At 66.0% G+C, this 14,608-nt stretch overlaps 3 protein-coding genes across 4 annotated transcripts; all 3 read left to right on the top strand.

The window, feature by feature from the left end:
* The first annotated feature begins 401 nt into the window (after window positions 1-401).
* On the top strand, window positions 402-1,352 carry SCT (secretin). The gene is made up of 4 exons (XM_068976138.1): window positions 402-478; window positions 576-677; window positions 941-1,033; window positions 1,238-1,352. The coding sequence occupies exons 1-4, from the start codon at window positions 402-404 to the stop codon at window positions 1,350-1,352; spliced, it is 387 nt and encodes a 128-aa protein (XP_068832239.1).
* Window positions 1,353-3,799: 2,447 nt separating this feature from the next.
* On the top strand, window positions 3,800-10,374 carry CDHR5 (cadherin related family member 5). Of its 2 annotated transcripts, none has more exons than XM_068977663.1 (15): window positions 3,800-3,921; window positions 4,025-4,200; window positions 4,536-4,586; window positions 5,992-6,084; window positions 6,188-6,289; window positions 6,366-6,476; window positions 6,563-6,730; window positions 7,280-7,370; window positions 7,475-7,572; window positions 7,665-7,865; window positions 7,983-8,096; window positions 8,174-8,258; window positions 8,344-8,868; window positions 9,384-9,577; window positions 9,906-10,374. In XM_068977663.1, exons 1-15 carry the CDS (start codon window positions 3,858-3,860, stop codon window positions 10,323-10,325), a joined length of 2,493 nt encoding a protein of 830 aa, XP_068833764.1. In that variant the 5' UTR covers window positions 3,800-3,857; the 3' UTR covers window positions 10,326-10,374. The 2 variants fall into 2 exon arrangements, with proteins under 2 accessions (XP_068833764.1, XP_068833765.1); XM_068977664.1 differs by having other exon boundaries at window positions 3,810-3,915.
* Window positions 10,375-11,487: 1,113 nt separating this feature from the next.
* Window positions 11,488-14,485, top strand: IRF7 (interferon regulatory factor 7). Its single transcript, XM_068978020.1, has 9 exons — window positions 11,488-11,525; window positions 11,823-12,110; window positions 12,194-12,356; window positions 12,444-12,651; window positions 12,911-12,969; window positions 13,058-13,235; window positions 13,518-14,045; window positions 14,118-14,236; window positions 14,310-14,485. The coding sequence occupies exons 2-9, from the start codon at window positions 12,091-12,093 to the stop codon at window positions 14,475-14,477; spliced, it is 1,443 nt and encodes a 480-aa protein (XP_068834121.1). The 5' UTR covers window positions 11,488-11,525; window positions 11,823-12,090; the 3' UTR covers window positions 14,478-14,485.
* The last annotated feature ends 123 nt before the right edge of the window (window positions 14,486-14,608 follow it).

The raw sequence follows: 14,608 nt of genomic DNA, 5'->3' as shown, positions 1-14,608 counted from the left end.
AAAGGTCACTCGGTCCGCAGCTTCGGTGGCCTCGGCCTGAGTCCCCTCCAGGCCCTCTGGACCGCCTCATCGGGCCTCCGCTGGCGCCTCTAAGCTTCGCACAGGCCGTCCCCCTGCAGGTTCCGCCCGCCGCCTCCACCGGGGTCCCCTGGTCCCCGGGCGCCCGACCCCCGCTGGCCTGCCGAGGGGCGCCACCGCGGCGCTAGGGGCGGGCGGGCTTGCCGGGGCGACAGCTGGGGGGGCGGCCCTGACCTTCCCGCGCGATCGATGGGGCGCGGCTCTGGCGGCGCGGAGCCGGGGCGGCGCTGACCCCCGCCCGCCCGCCCGCCCGGCTCCCTCTCCGGGCGCCGCTATAAAGGGGCCCGGGCCTCGCGGCTGCTCAGCCCGGTCCGGCGCGCACCATGGCTACGCTGGCCCTGCTGCTGCTGCTGCCGCCGCTGCTGCTCGGAGGCTGTGCCGCGCGCCCCGCGCCCCCCAGGTGAGCCTGCGGCCCGGGGCCTGCGCCCACTCCCCCAGCCCATCCTGCCCCCGCCCGGCCCTGACCACCCGCGGCCGCCCTCCCGTCCCCTCCGCAGGGCCCCGCGACACTCGGACGGGACGTTCACGAGCGAGCTCAGCCGCCTAAGGGACAGCGCGCGGCTGCAGCGGCTGCTGCAGGGCCTGGTGGGGAAACGCAGGTGAGGGGCGGGGCCTGGGGGGGGTAAAAGCAGGTGAGGGGCGGGGCCTAGAGGAGAAACGTAGGTGAGGGGCGGGGCGTGAGGGAAAGGCGGGCGAGGGGCGGGGCGTGAGGGAAAGGCGGGCGAGGGGCGGGGCCTGGTGGGGGAAGGCGGCGAGGGGCGGGGCCTGGTGGAGAGCGCCGGTCAGGGGCTGGCGGGGCACAAGCGACGCGGTGGGGGAGCCCCCCGACTCCAGACTAACCCTGACTTGGGGTGGGGGGCAGCGAGCAGGACACAGAGAACAGCACAGCCTGGACCGAGTCTGCGGAGGGCCCGCTATGCCTGCTGTGGTCGGACGCGCCCGCCCTGCCGGCTTGGTGAGCAGCGGCCCTTCCCCATCCCTCCTCCAGCGCCTCCCTCCCTGAGGCACCCTGGGTCTCGGGCACAGCTGGACACAAGCACGGTCCGGGAGCCTGGGAAGGGGAAACTGCCGGCGCCGGTGATCAGAGAGGCCTGCTGTCCCCAGGTGGGCGTGGTCTCCCGCGCCAAGACCGCAACCCTTAACCCGGCTGTCTCTGCAGGGCGCCCCTGAGGCCCCCCGAGGGTCAAGCCTGGTCTTCCCAGCTGCCTCTTGCACTGAAGGCAGGGGTCATGATGTCCAAGCCGGCCGTCCCGACTGCTGAGGGGACCCGATGAGGCCCTGAGGAAGAAGGACCCTCCGGAGGGGGGCCTGGACAGAGGAGGGGGTGGGAGGAGGGGGAGGGGTTGCATCTGGCACCAATAAAGGAGGAATTCAGACCCTAGCCCCCCGAACTCTCTTTGTGCACTGCCGTCTGGTACCCTCAAAGCACCTGTGGTGTGTGGCTGTCCAGGGAGGGAGGGCCCTGTCCTCCAGAGTCTAAGATGGTGGCCACGCCCAGCTGCCCTTTAAACCTGGGAAGCCAGTGGGGAGCTTCATCTGCCCACTTCCTTATCTGCTGCCCATCCCCTGGGCTCCCTGGGAGCTGGCTGCACCCCTGCCATCCACACAGCAAACATTCAGAGACCGTGGGGGGCTCACATGTCCCCCAGCTCCTTTCCCAGGGAGGCAGCAATGAGGGGGCAAGGCTGTTCCGTCGCTCAGTCGTGTCTGACTCTTTGCTATCCCATGGACTGTAGCACACCAGGCTTTCCTGTCCTTCACCATCTCCCAGAGTTTGCTCAAACTCATGTCCACTGAGACAGTGATGCCATCCAACCATCTCATCCTCTGTCATCCCCTTCTCCTCCTGTCTTCAATCTTTCCCAGCATCAGAGTCTTTTCTAGTGAGTCAGTTCTTTGCATCAGGTGGCCAAAGGATTGGAGCTTCAGCTTCAGCATCAGTCCTTCAATGAATATTCAGGGTTGATTTCCTTTAGGATTGACTGGTTTGACCTCCTTGCAGTCCAAGGGACTCTCAAGAGTCTTCAACATCACAGTTCAAAGGCATCAATTCTTCGGCACTCAGCCTTTCTTATTTTCCAGCTCTCAGATCTGTACGTGAAAAACCATAGCTTTGACTATATGGACCTTTGTAGGTAAAGTGACACCTCTGTTTTTCAATATGCTGTCTAGGTTTGTCATAGCTTTTCTTCCAAGGAGCAAGCGTCTTTTAACTTCATGGCCACAGTCATCGTCCAGAGTGATTTTCAAGCCCAGGAAAATAAAGTCTCTCATTCTTTCCATTGTTTCCCCATCTATTTGCCATGAAGTGATGGGACCAAATAAGCAGGGTAACAATATACAAGCTTGACGTACTCCTTTCCCAATTTTGGACCAGTCCATTGTTCCATGTCTGGTTCTAACTTGCTTTTTGACACGCATACAGGTTTGACAGGAAGCAGGTAAGGTGGTCTGGTATTCCCATCTCTTTAAGAATTTTTCCATAGTCCATTGTGATCTGCACAGTCAAAGGCTTTAGCGTAATCAATAAAGCAGAAATAGATGTTTTTCTGGAATTCTCTTGCTTTTTCTATGATCCAGTGGATGTTGGCAATTTGATCTTTGGTTCTTCTGCCTTTTCTAAGTCCAGCTTGGGCATCTGGAAGTTCTCGGTTCACGTACTCTTGAAGCCTAGCAAGGGACGAGGACGGGGCAGGGAGGCTCAGCCAAGCAGGAAGAGGTGACAGGCAGGAGACGCCGCCCAGGAGGCCACTCCCCAGTGGAAGGGCCTGAGCGTGACTCTTGGCCCTGTGTCCTGGCCTGCCGTCTGGCAGAGTGCCTTGACTACCCGGGGCCTGTGGGGCAGGGCCGGTGACGACAGCCCAGGAAGTGCCAGGGTTGCAGGAGGGCTTGGAGGACCAGGGGTGCCGGCAGGGCTGCTCCGGGAAGGTGTTTCAGGCCAGGAGGTGGGGAAGACTCCACCCCACGCCCCATCACAGCAGGCCCTTCTCCCCTTCTGGACCCCGCCCATTGCTGTCTCCCACCTACTGAACTTAGGTGGCCAAGGAAATGGAGGCAGGATGCTTGGGGGCCTGGGCTAAGGTTCCTCACCAGGATGCCCCTCTGTTGGCACCCAGGGTGCCCCCCCAGAGCTGCCAGCTGCTCCTGGAACACTCTGTCTCTGTCACGGTGGGCTCACCCAGCCTTGCCTGGAGGAAGCCAGCTTGTTTCTGGGACAGGCAGAGGAGTCCCTGAGACACAAATAACACAAATAACCTTTCCCTTCCAGACCTAGAGGGTTGAGTAAGGAGAGGAGGTGGGCCTGGACCTCACAGGGCTGACTCCTGGCACTGCGCCTGTGATCATTCTGGCAGAGGAGCCCAGCAGAGGGGCATTCTTCGTGGGGGTGGGGCGGGAATACGGCGAGCACAGAAGCCAGTCTCCCCCCGCCCCCCCACCCCGCCCCCCAGTCCAAGCCCCGGATCCGCTGCCCCTGCCCTGCTGTGAGCTCCTCTGTCTCAGGGTCTGTGGGGTAAGCCCCGTCAGCCCCTGTACACGGCCTGGATCTGGTCTCCCCCTCCTTGCGGTCAGAGGGGCCTGGCCGGCGGCCGACGAGGGCCCCCTTGGTGGAGGCCAGGCCTGCAGCCGGCAGTTGTCAAGGACCATAAAGTGGGGCGGCGTCTGGCGGGGCGAAGGTCACCCGGGAGGAGAATGCACCAGGCAGCACCCGGGCAGCTCAACGAGTCCTGGACACCAGACGGGCTCGGACCCTCCGCGGGCTGCCCGCCGCCACCGCCCAGATGGGGACCTGGGTCCTGCTGCTCCCGCTGCTGTTTGCGGCTGAGGCCCAGGCCCAGGGTACAGGTGTGGAGGGGCGGGGGGCCGGGCGGGGCCGGGGGCCGGGCGGGGCCGGGCGGGGCGGGGCGCGGGGGGCTGGCGGCACCGACCCTTCCTCCCCGACGTCCAGTCTGCTCCGTGGAGAAGACCTTCCTCACAGTCGAGGAGAACACGAACCCCGGGGAGCCCCTCCTGGACATCTACGTCCCCGAGGGCCAGCAGGTGACCCTTGGACCCTCGTCCACCCCTTTTGCGTTTCGGATCCAGAGGAATCAGCTGTTTCTCAACGTGACCCCGGACTATGAGGTGCGGACAGCAGACCCAGGCTGGCTGTGCCCGTGGGGGCAGCAGGGACTCCCGTGGGACCCCCCTGGGCACTGACACTCCTCCCCAGCTCTCTGGGGATCTCTGGGTCTCAGTTTGCCCATGGGGCCTCTTGGGCCCCCTGGCTTGGCTGAGGGCCTGGTCTCGGGGGTGGGCCCCTCAGGGAGTCAAGCTGCCAGGCCCTGACGCCCGCTGGACGCAGGGCGGGGGACACAGACCCCGAGCCAGCGCCTGCGGCGCTCGTCTCCTCAGCTGGGCGATGGGGACGGTCAGCGGGGCCAGCCGGTCAGGTGAGTCCCACGCCCACCCCCTCACAGGCGAGCACAGTGCTGGAGGCTCAGCTGGAGTGCAGGAGCGGTGACTCCGCGGTGAGTGCGCCCCCAGGCCCCTCCCGCCCCCCCGAGCCCACCCCTCCTGGCCTGGACCTCTGCGCTCCGCCCTGCCCGGCCGCGGTCACTCCCTGCTGACCCCGCCCGGTGGCGTGCTCAGGCGTCCCCTCTGCCGGCAGGGCCACACTGCCTCCAGCAGACTGTGCCTTAAGCTCCCAACCCCCGCCCAGAGGGCCCCCCAAGCCGACCCGAGAGGCACCCCGCGCGCCTGCTCCGTGCCGCCCTCCCGGCCCCTCCCCAGCGAATCTTCTGCCTCTGCCCCAGGCCAGGTCCTGCCCGCCCCGGGCGCCCCCCCGGGGCCCGGTCAGCAGCACCTTCCAGCCGGTGCTTGGCTCCCCCCGAGGCCCCGCCCAGCCCAGGGCGCGGCAGGAGAAAGTCTCCAGCAGAGGGGGGCTCTCTCCAGCGGGGTCCCCGCCTCCCGAAAGGAGTGAATCGAGGCAGAGCGGCGCCCCGCCCCCAGCCCGCTCCTCGGGGAGGCGCCCACCCTCGCGGCCCCTGCCGCGCGCCAGCCGGCGCTTCGGTTTTCCCTAGTCCCGTAGGTGCCCCCAGCCGACATCACAGGGCACCACGGAGACTTCAGGATGAGCCTCTAAAAGATACGGCTGCTTCTTAACGGCTCGCTCCCGTGGTGATGCCGTCACACACCAGGGAAGGCAGGGACCCCTCAGCTGTGCGACACCCCGCGTCCCCACTCCCCCGGGGCCAGAGGCGTCTATGACAGTTTCTTGCCTGAATCGGGTCCCCAGCAAGGTCCACCTGGAGCAGCTGGCTGAGGGTTTCCTGATTCCCCCGAGTTTTAAGTTTGAAGAAATTGGATTGTTTGGCCATTTTCCTCATCGTGGGGCTCAGCTGGTCGCACCCCACAGGGCCTGTGCCGTTTTCCTCCAGGTCACCCGCACCTCTCTGTGCTTTTTAGTGCTAATCTTTATTTATTCACCTGCACTAGGCCTTAGTTGTGGCACACGGGGTCCTGAGCTGCTGCGTGTGGGATCTGTTAACAGTTCCCTCAAAGACAAGAGAGTGAAAGTCGGACCTCTGTGACCCCATGAACTGTATTCTCCAGGCCAGAGTACTGGAGCCTTTCCCATCTCCAGGGGATCTTCCAACCCAGGGATCGAACCCAGGTCTCCTGCATTGCGGACGGATTCTTTACCAGCTGAGCCACCAGGGACTGGGGATCAAACCCGGGCCCCCTGCGTTGGAAGCTCAGAGTCTCAGCCACCGGACCACTGGGAGTCCTGCACATCTGTGCTTTTAAAATCACTTTCTGTTCCCTGTTTGTAATGCCTGGAGCAGGAGCCCCAGGCGGAGAGCAGTCTGGGGTGCACCCCAGCATCCGGAATGAGCTCACCCGGCCTGGCCGGGGACTTTCTCCCTCCCCCAGGTGACTCAGCTGAGGGTGTTTGTGTCCGTGCTGGATGTCAACGACAACCCGCCCAGGTTCCCCTATGAGACCAAGCTCTGGAAAGTGCCTGAGGTGAGCTAGAGGGGGCAGCGGCCGGTACCATCTGGGGCATCTGAAGACTGGGGTCTAAGCCTGGGGGTCAGGGTCACGGCCAGACCAGCCCCTCCGCCCCCAGGACACTCGGGTGAACACCACCGTCGTCTCAGAGACAGAACTGGAGGCCCAGGACCAGGACAAAGACGATGTCCTTTTCTACACCCTCCAAGAGGTCACTCTGGTCAGTGCTCCCAGCTCCTTGCTCTGGGCACGCCCCACCCTGTGCGTCCTCCGGGCTGAGTCCCCCACCTCCCCAGGGAGCCGGCAGTTTCTTCTCCTTGGTGGGTGCGAACCGCCCAGCGCTGCGGCTGGACCAGTCACTGGACTTGGAGAGGTGGCCAAACATGACCTTCCGGCTGCTGGCCCGGGTGAGCAGGCCACTCCCGCTCACAGCCCTGCGCGCGGCCTCGGCCCCCAGCACCTCGGGCCTGACTGCAGGGCGGGGCTGTTGCAGGACACACAGGAGACCACGGAGCCCAGCCACACAGCCACAGCCACCTTGGTCCTGGAGGTGCAGCCCGCCGACCTGCGGCCCCCCTGGTTCCTGCCCTGCAGCTACTCGGATGGTCTTGTCTGCGTCCATGCCCAGTACCATGGGGCTGTGCCCACCGGCCACAGACTGGTACTGCGGACCCCAAGGAGCAGGGTGGCAGGGGCGTGGGGCCTGGCTGCCAAGGGGCCGGAGTGGTTGTAATTTTCAAGGAAAAGAGAGCCTTCTTTCGTAAACCAATCTTGCCTCAAGCCGTGGTGGCCAGGGCCTCTGAAATGCCAGTGAGGGAACTGGGTCCAGTTGTCCTCAGGGCACAGCCAGACAGCCCCCTGGGGCCCAGCAAGTGGGCAGTGAGCTTGGGGAGGATGCTGGGGAGGCTCGAGGGCCACAGAGGAGCTGGGGGGCAGCCGGGCCTGGCACGGCCACCAGATGCACCCTCCCATCCTTGAATGCTGCCTCTTGAGACAGACACGCACGTTCAGATTGATCCAGTGCCTCTGGGCAAACTGACTCATTAGCACCAGATCCCAGGAGCTGCAGTGGAGAGTTGTGCTGGGCGACTGGGCTGTGTCCCTGGCTGCCCACTGGTAGCGACCCCAGCCTCCTGGAGGGGCGCAGGAATGCCAAGCAGCGGCCACAGCGCCAGCCCCATGGGGTCCTCACTCCTCCTTGTTCCCACAGCCAGGCCCCCTCATCCTGCACCCTGGGCCAGTCTACGCCGTGGATGGGGACCGGGGCATCGACCAGCCCATCAAGTACAGCATCATCAGTGGTGAGTGGGCAGCAGCTCCCGACTTCCCTCTCCAGGGAACATCCCTACGTGGGCAGACCTCAGGCCTCCAGAGGGGACCCCGCCCAAACACTCCATCCTCTCAGGAAACGAGGACAGCACGTTCTCCATCAGTGCCGACTCGGGAAACCTCACCATGACCAAGAGCATCCCCAATGCCAAGACCTTCCTTCTGGTGGTCAAGGTTGGTGCCCACACAAGGCCCTGCTCGGGCCCACAGCTACAGCACATGCAGCTCAAGGGCCAGCTGGTCACTGTTGTCTCCCAAACCTCCAGGGCGAGCAGGCTGATAACGCCCAGTACTCCGTGACCCAGGTCACGGTGGAGGCCCGGAATGCCAGCGGGAGCGTGCCCCACTTCGCGCAGAGCCTGTATCATGGCACTGCGGGGCTTGGCTCTGGGGTGGGCGTGGCCATCAAGGATGCAGCTGACCCTTCCCAGCCGCTGAGGATCCGGGCCCAGGACCCTGAGTTCCCAGTAGGCACCGCCTGGTCTTTTGGTCTGTCTGGCCTCCTTCTGGGCCGGGGGGTGGGCGCGAGGGTGGAGTGGGTTGCGGAGCAGCCTGGGCTCAGGACTAACTGGGGCCACGTCTAGGACCTCAATTCAGCCATCACGTATCGAATCACCAACAACTCTGACTTCCGAATGGACGGAGAAGCCGTCCTGACTGCCGCCTCGCTGGAGCACGCCGGGGTCTTCTACGCCGAGGTGAGAGGTGGGCGGCGGTCTCCGAGGGCCAGGGCTCCAGCTGGAGCCCAGGAGGGACAAGCCCCCTTCCTGCCCAGGTCGAGGCCGAGAATACAGTGAGTTCAGGCACTGCGACCACGGTCGTGGAGATTCAGGTCTCAGAACAGGAGCCCTCCCCCACAGGTGAGCCTCCCCAGGACCCCAGGTTGGCAGGGGGAGGGCCCCTTGCTGGGGCAGTGGTGAGTCCAAGCCCTGTCCCTGGCCCCAGGCCCCCCCACGTCCCCAGAGACGGCAAGAACTACCGGACTCTCGAGCGGCACCACTTCAGAGGTCCCCCGGCCCCCTGAGCCCTCTCAGGGGTCCTCCACGACCAGCTCTGGAGGAGACACGGGCCTGCAGCCTTCCTCAGGGACCACTCTGAGGTCTCCGGCCTCCTCCACGCCTTCGGGGCCCCCCAGTGTGGGAACCAGCCTCTCCCCTTCAGCAGCCTCACCCAGCCGGGGCTCAGCAACCAGACCCTCAAGCGGCCCCACTTCAGAAGCTCCCCAACCCTCTGAGCCCTCTCAGGGGTCCTCCATGACCAGCTCTGGGGGGAACACTGGCCCACACCCCTCCCCAGGCACCACTCTGAGGCCACCGGCCTCCTCCATGCCTGCGCCTGCGGGGACCCCTAGTGTGGGGACCAGCCCCTCCCCACCAGCAGCCTCACCCAGTGGGGGCTCAGCACAGACCTCGAAACCAGGAACCTCTCCGCCGACGTCCCCTGGGTCCAGCAGGAACACCTGGATGCCAGGTAGCACCCCCATTACCTTTGAGTCACCCTCAGGCTCCCTGACTCATGACTGGGTCATCACAGTGGGGCACGGTTGATCTCAGGTCAGCCCAGCACAACCATGAAACCCCAAGGGAGGTCTGTTCCGGTCTGGGGGAGAGACAGGTCCTAAGGGTGCCAGGAGTTAAAACTGGAGAAGGTGTGGGGGTTGGGGCAGAGCCCAGATTTGGGGTTCAGTGACCCCCCTAGTTCCCAGGGTCATTCAGTCCACAGGCCCTGTGCTGCCCGCATTCCTTGCTGGAATAGTGGCCCCCTCGGCCTCCCACTTGGAACTGGTGGGCACTGACACCCCCTCCCCGCCCTCTCCAGCAGCCTGGCCTATTGGGCTCCCTGTGGGGAATCAGTGTACCCACCCCTGGGAACCGCGGCCCTTGGTGCCAGGCCTGGCCTGCTCTCGGTGTCCTGAGCTTCCCGCAGTTCAGCCTAGGAGTGCTTGGGATGTGAGAGTAAGTGGGCAGCAGTCACATTGCCCGCAGGGACATCTGAAACAGCCCGCACAGAAGGCAGGCCAGACGGCGGCCAGGCTGGGGACCGGCGCTTTTCGGAGGCAGAGATGGCGGCACTGGGCGGGGTGCTGAGCGCCCTGCTCCTCCTGGCTCTGATCGCCCTCACGGTCCTGGTCTGCAAGCACTACGACCACCGGCTCGTGTGCGGCTTTGGCCGAGCACTGGTGAGGCTCGGCGTGGGGGCAGGAGCTGCTCGCTGGACGGCCCCGAGAGGGGCTGCAGAGTCAGAGAGCAGCCGGAGACGGCGGGGCGGTGGAGAGGGAGCAGGATGGAGAGCCAGGCAGCGTGAGGCAGCGGGCGGCGTGGGAGACGGAGGGAGGCTGGTGGTCAGCGTGGGAGACGGGGTGCAGAGGCGAGGAGAGTGGGGTGGGGATGCCACAAAGACTAGGGAGCAGGGCGGAGGGGCAGAGCGCCCGGCCCCCCAGTGTCGGGGGGCAGGGTGGCCGAGCCCAGCTGGCCGCTGGCTGACTGCCGGCTCCTGCCTACCCCCAGAAGTCCCAGCCTCAAGGGTTTGACAGCCGGGCTTTCCTCAACGACTCGGACGACGCCAACTGGGCGCCGGCGCCTAGCCCTTCACCCAGCCACGCCCTGCCGGCTCCCCAGGAGCCCGAGCCCCCGGAGCCCGCGCCACCCAGCCCTGAGACCCCCCATGGGCTCCCAGAGGCCCCTGCCAAAGGCACGGACGGGGGCAGCCCGGCGGCTGTGAGGTCCATCCTGACCAAGGAGCGGCGGCCTGAGGGCGGCTACAAGGCCGTGTGGTTCGGAGAGGACATCGGCGCCGAGGCCGACGTGGTGGTTCTCAACACGCCTGCCTCGGAAGTGGGCGGCGCTGGCGACTCTGGCAGCGAGGGCAGCGGCGACGAGGCTGCGGATGCCCAGGACGCACTTGGTACCGACTCCATCCACTTCTAATGCCGCCTCCCCCGGAGTCGGGACCCCGAGAGTCGGCTTGGTGGCTGTCCCCACACTCCACGGCGCAGAATAAAATAACATTTTCGGTTCTGCGGGGACGTCTGCTGGCCGCCAGGGGAGCTGTGGGAGCCACGAGGGGCGGGCGGTCTGGGCACTGCTTTGAGCTCTCGGCGCCGTTTCCCGGAAACCACCTGCTGCGCGAGGGGCTTCCCAGGGTTGGTGCCAGCTGGTGGCCAGGAAGTTCCTCTCCTGGTCTGACCGCGGCCGCCTCGACATGGAGATTCTTCGTCTGGGGGAAGCTGAGGAGCCACTTGGCCAGAAGCTCCCCTCAGGGACTCGTGTGGGAGGGCGTGGGCCCCGGGACCGCCCCGAGGGTCACACTGCTGCCCCTGAGGGCCGCAGTGAGGGCAGTAAGCGCTCTGGGGCTCTCGCGGAGCCACCGGGTCCAGGTGGCTGGACTGATTGGCGGTGGGGGGTGTGGCCCAGAACGACGGTGGCCACGAGCCTAGTGCGGCACGTGGGGCTGGTGGGTGCACAGAACAGAGGCTATGGACGGACGGAACCCAGAGTCACGAAGCTGGGGCCCGAACCCCCTCCACTGGCTTCCTCGGGGCGGCCCTCAGGCAAGACTTCCGAACCCCCCCCCCCACTACCGTTCCTTCCGGGTCGCCGGTGTTTTCCCATCCCTTTCCAAGTATTTTAATCTCGACAGTATTTGAGTATTATTCCCTGAGGAACTGTCACTGGTTAAGAATCCAAAGAGCGCGGCCGCAGCCCCTCCCACGCACCCATCGCCCGCTCTTCCGCTCCGCGATGCGCCAGGTTTTGTTTCTGGAACCCTCGGCTTATCCCACGGCCTCTCCCGGGACGCTGGTTGCTGGCCCCAGGCCCCGCTGCGCTGGGTGAGCGAGGGGAGCGGCTGGGCCGCATCGGGGCTGGGTCCAGGGTCGCCAGGACCCCCGTGCCGCCTCCCGCCGCGGCCCAAGAGCTGGTCCTGCGCACCTGCGCTCGGCTCCGCTCCAGGCGCACGTGACTCCCTCCCCGGCACCTGGAGCTCCGCCCCGGCCCGGCCCGGCCCCGCCCCCGGCCCCGCCCCGCCCCCCGCCACCATAAAAGCGGTTGCTCGCGAGCCCCAGGGGATCAATCTCCCCACGGGTGACTCCGCGTCTTGAGGCTGGAGGCGGCCCGAACCTGCGCCAGGTACTGGGGAGGCCCAACCCGGGAAGAACCCGAGTGTAAGGCCTCGTCGGACTCCGGGGTCGATTCTCGGAGCAGTGACCACGGAGGTCGGCGGAAGGCACGGGTCCCGGACGCGCTTCGCAGAGCAGTGACCAGGAGGGGGCGGGCTGCACGGATGACGGCGCGGGGCCCGGGTCTGGAACTCGGGGACCTGGACGGGGAGGTGGCGGTGACGCGCGGGGCGTGGCGGGTTAGGTTTCGTTTTTCCGCAACGCCGGGTTTCGTTTTCCTGCGGCCGTTCCCGTCGCGCCCCCGTAGGGGCCAGCCCGGACGCCGGCTCAAAACCTGTGACGCGTCGTGCGCGCACCGGCCGCATCTGTAGCCACATCCAGCGCCGTCTTGGCCAGGACTCACCTCCCGCAACGCCGGGAAGCCCGCATCTGTGACCCCCCAACACCCGGGACTACCTGTGGAGACTCACAGACAACCTTCCTCTCCTGCGCCAACCCCCGACCGCCCCGAGACCCCAGCCCTCTGCGCGGAGGGCGTGCCACTGTCTCCAGGCCCAGCCTTTGCGGAGGGACCAATGGCCGAGGCTCCAGACCGGTGAGCCCGCCTCCCTGCCCGGTGCGGGCCCCACGCCCCCGGCGGCCCCCTTGCGCCCTGACACTTGGCTGCTCCGCCCGCAGGGGAACCCCGCGCGTGCTCTTCGGAGACTGGCTTCTGGGCGAGGTCAGCAGCGGCCGCTATGAGGGGCTACGGTGGCTGGACGCGGCCCGAACGCGCTTCCGCGTACCCTGGAAGCATTTCGCGCGGAAGGACCTGGGTGAAGCCGATTCGCGCATTTTTAAGGTGAGACCCCAGTTCTGCCCGGGCTGGGGAGGGCCGGGCCCAGGTCCGCAAGTCCAGGCCACGTGCTCTACACTCTGTCTTTCTCAGGCCTGGGCCGTGGCCCGAGGCAGGTGGCCGCCCCGCAGCGGTGGAGGTGCCCGGCCGATCCCTGAGAGTGCGCTGCGGGCCTCCTGGAAAACCAACTTCCGCTGCGCTCTGCACAGCACGCAGCGCTTCGTGATGTTGGAAGACAACTCGGGGGACCCTACCGACCCTCATAAGGTGTACAAGATCAGCTCTGAGCCGGGGTGCCGAGGTGAGGAAGGCCGGGGTTTGGGGTGCTGCCGGCAGGGGGACTGTGCTGTGTCCTGGGAGTAGCTGCTAAGTCAGATTTTAGGTTTTAGAAACTGGCGTGGGAGAAGCTGGTGCCAGTTGGGGGGGGGGGGTGGCAGCGCTGGAGTGAAGGGAGCCCGCTGGGGCTCCAAGGGGAAGCGCAGCCCAGCTTCCGGGGGCAAGGGGGCATTGACATCCAGGCGCCTCACTTCAGTGTTTCCCCAACCCTAATTCTCCCCTAGAAGGCCTAGGCTTTGACCAGGGGGAGGACGAGGCCCTAGAAGATGCCCCACCTGCAAGGGTAAGGCCGCTCTGCATCCGGGGTTGAGGCCGCCCCCTCCCTGAGCCTGGGGGCAGCTCCTTTATGCTGGCGCTGCCCTCTTCTGCAGGGCGGGCTCCCGGGGCCATGCCTGGCAGCAGATACTGGTGAGAGCCTGCGGCACCGGCTGAACCCTGAACCCTGCCCCCCAAGCCTAGCTGGAGATGCCGGGGACATCTTGATCCAGGCGCTGCAGCAGAGCTGCTTGGAGGACCACCTGCTGGATCTGATCTCCCCAGAGGCTCCTGGTGAGGGCCTCTTGCAGGGGGTGGGGAGTGCTCTACCCTGCAGGGACAGGCAAGACAGCAGAGTGCGGCCCAGGGGAGGGGGTGCTTGGCAGGGATGGTGCTGGTCACAGCTGGGCCAGTATAGCTGGGCCTCCGCAGGCCCAGAGCCCTCTGCTTGGGAGCTGTACTTGCCACAGAGGTGGTGCCTCCAGCCTCAGGCCACAGCCCCAGGAGCCAGGGAACATGTGGCAAAGGGAGGACCTGGGGGCCCAGGTGTCAGCTCAGGCTTCTCTTCCTTTCCAGACGCAGGCCCACCCCCAGAGCCCTGGCAGCCCCCAGAGGCGGAGCCGCACGTGGGAGCCTCTGCCAGTGCCTGCACGCCGACGGCAGGGGCACCGCCCCTGGCTGGCCTTGGCTGCTCACAGCTTGGTCTGCAGCCAGAGCCCAGCCTAGGGGCCCTGGACTTGACCATCCTGTATAAAGGCCGGACAGTGCTGCAGGAGGTGGTGGGGCGTCCAAGCTGTGTGCTCCTGTACGGCCCCTCTGGCGTAGCTGGAGAGGCTTTGGGGCCCCAGCAGGTAGCCTTCCCCAGCCCCGCCGAGCTGCCCGACCAGAAGCAGCTCCACTACACAGAGAAGCTGCTGCAGCACGTGGCCCCTGGCCTGCAGCTGGAGCTCCGGGGGCCGTGGCTGTGGGCCCGGCGCCTGGGCAAGTGCAAAGTCTACTGGGAGGTGGGGGGCCCCCTGGGCTCGGCCAGCGCCTCCAGCCCCGCTCGCCTGCTGCCCCGGGACTGTGACACGCCCATCTTTGACTTCGGCACCTTCTTCCAAGGTCAGTGACACCCCTGCCCTGGGGCTGTGGGCCCTCCGTGCCCCGCCCCCTCACCAGAGCCCTGCTCCACAGAACTGGTGGAGTTCCGGGCCCGGCAGCGCCGCAGCTCCCCGCACTACACCATCTACCTGGGCTTTGGGCAAGACCTATCAGTGGGGAGGCCCAAGGAGAAGAGCCTGGTCCTGGTGAAGGTGAGGGGCCAGGTCCCCGGCAGGGGGAGGCTGCACACAGCCCCCACCTGGCCTGACAGCACCCTCCCCGCAGCTGGAGCCGTGGCTGTGCCGGGCGTACCTGGAGGCTGTGCAACGCGAAGGTGTGTCCTCCCTGGACAGTGGCAGCCTCAGCCTCTGCCTCTCCAGCTCTAACAGCCTCTACGAGGACCTGGAGCACTTCCTGGAGCACTTCATGATGGAGGTGGAACAGGCTGCCTAGGCCAGACCCCCAACCCCTCCCAATCCAATAAAAAGATCTAAGGGGACCTGGCTGGCAGTCCAGTGGTTAAGACTCCACATTTCCGATGCAGGGGACACAGGTTCAGTCCCTGGTTGGGGAACTAAGATCCT

This window comes from Capricornis sumatraensis, chromosome 8 (assembly GCF_032405125.1).
Source record: "Capricornis sumatraensis isolate serow.1 chromosome 8, serow.2, whole genome shotgun sequence".
In the NCBI taxonomy this organism is placed as follows: Eukaryota; Metazoa; Chordata; class Mammalia; order Artiodactyla; family Bovidae; genus Capricornis; species Capricornis sumatraensis.
Note: the sequence above shows the minus strand (reverse complement) of the source record. Positions and strands in the feature narration are given on the sequence as shown.

What these genes read in the sequence shown, in the direction of transcription:
- SCT (XM_068976138.1), top strand. Translation starts at nt 402, where the DNA reads ATGGCTACGCTGGCCCTGCTGCTGCTGCTGCCGCCGCTGCTGCTCGGA. An exon ending in GCGCGCCCCGCGCCCCCCAG is followed by an intron (nt 479 to 575) that starts GTGAGCCTGCGG and finishes TCCCCTCCGCAG; the next exon opens with GGCCCCGCGACACTCGGACG. An exon ending in GGCCTGGTGGGGAAACGCAG is followed by an intron (nt 678 to 940) that starts GTGAGGGGCGGG and finishes GGTGGGGGGCAG; the next exon opens with CGAGCAGGACACAGAGAACA.
- CDHR5 (XM_068977663.1), top strand. Translation starts at nt 3,858, where the DNA reads ATGGGGACCTGGGTCCTGCTGCTCCCGCTGCTGTTTGCGGCTGAGGCC. An exon ending in CCTTCCGGCTGCTGGCCCGG is followed by an intron (nt 6,477 to 6,562) that starts GTGAGCAGGCCA and finishes GGGCTGTTGCAG; the next exon opens with GACACACAGGAGACCACGGA. An exon ending in TGCCCACCGGCCACAGACTG is followed by an intron (nt 6,731 to 7,279) that starts GTACTGCGGACC and finishes TTGTTCCCACAG; the next exon opens with CCAGGCCCCCTCATCCTGCA.
- IRF7 (XM_068978020.1), top strand. Translation starts at nt 12,091, where the DNA reads ATGGCCGAGGCTCCAGACCG. An exon ending in ATGGCCGAGGCTCCAGACCG is followed by an intron (nt 12,111 to 12,193) that starts GTGAGCCCGCCT and finishes CTCCGCCCGCAG; the next exon opens with GGGAACCCCGCGCGTGCTCT. An exon ending in AAGATGCCCCACCTGCAAGG is followed by an intron (nt 12,970 to 13,057) that starts GTAAGGCCGCTC and finishes CCTCTTCTGCAG; the next exon opens with GGCGGGCTCCCGGGGCCATG.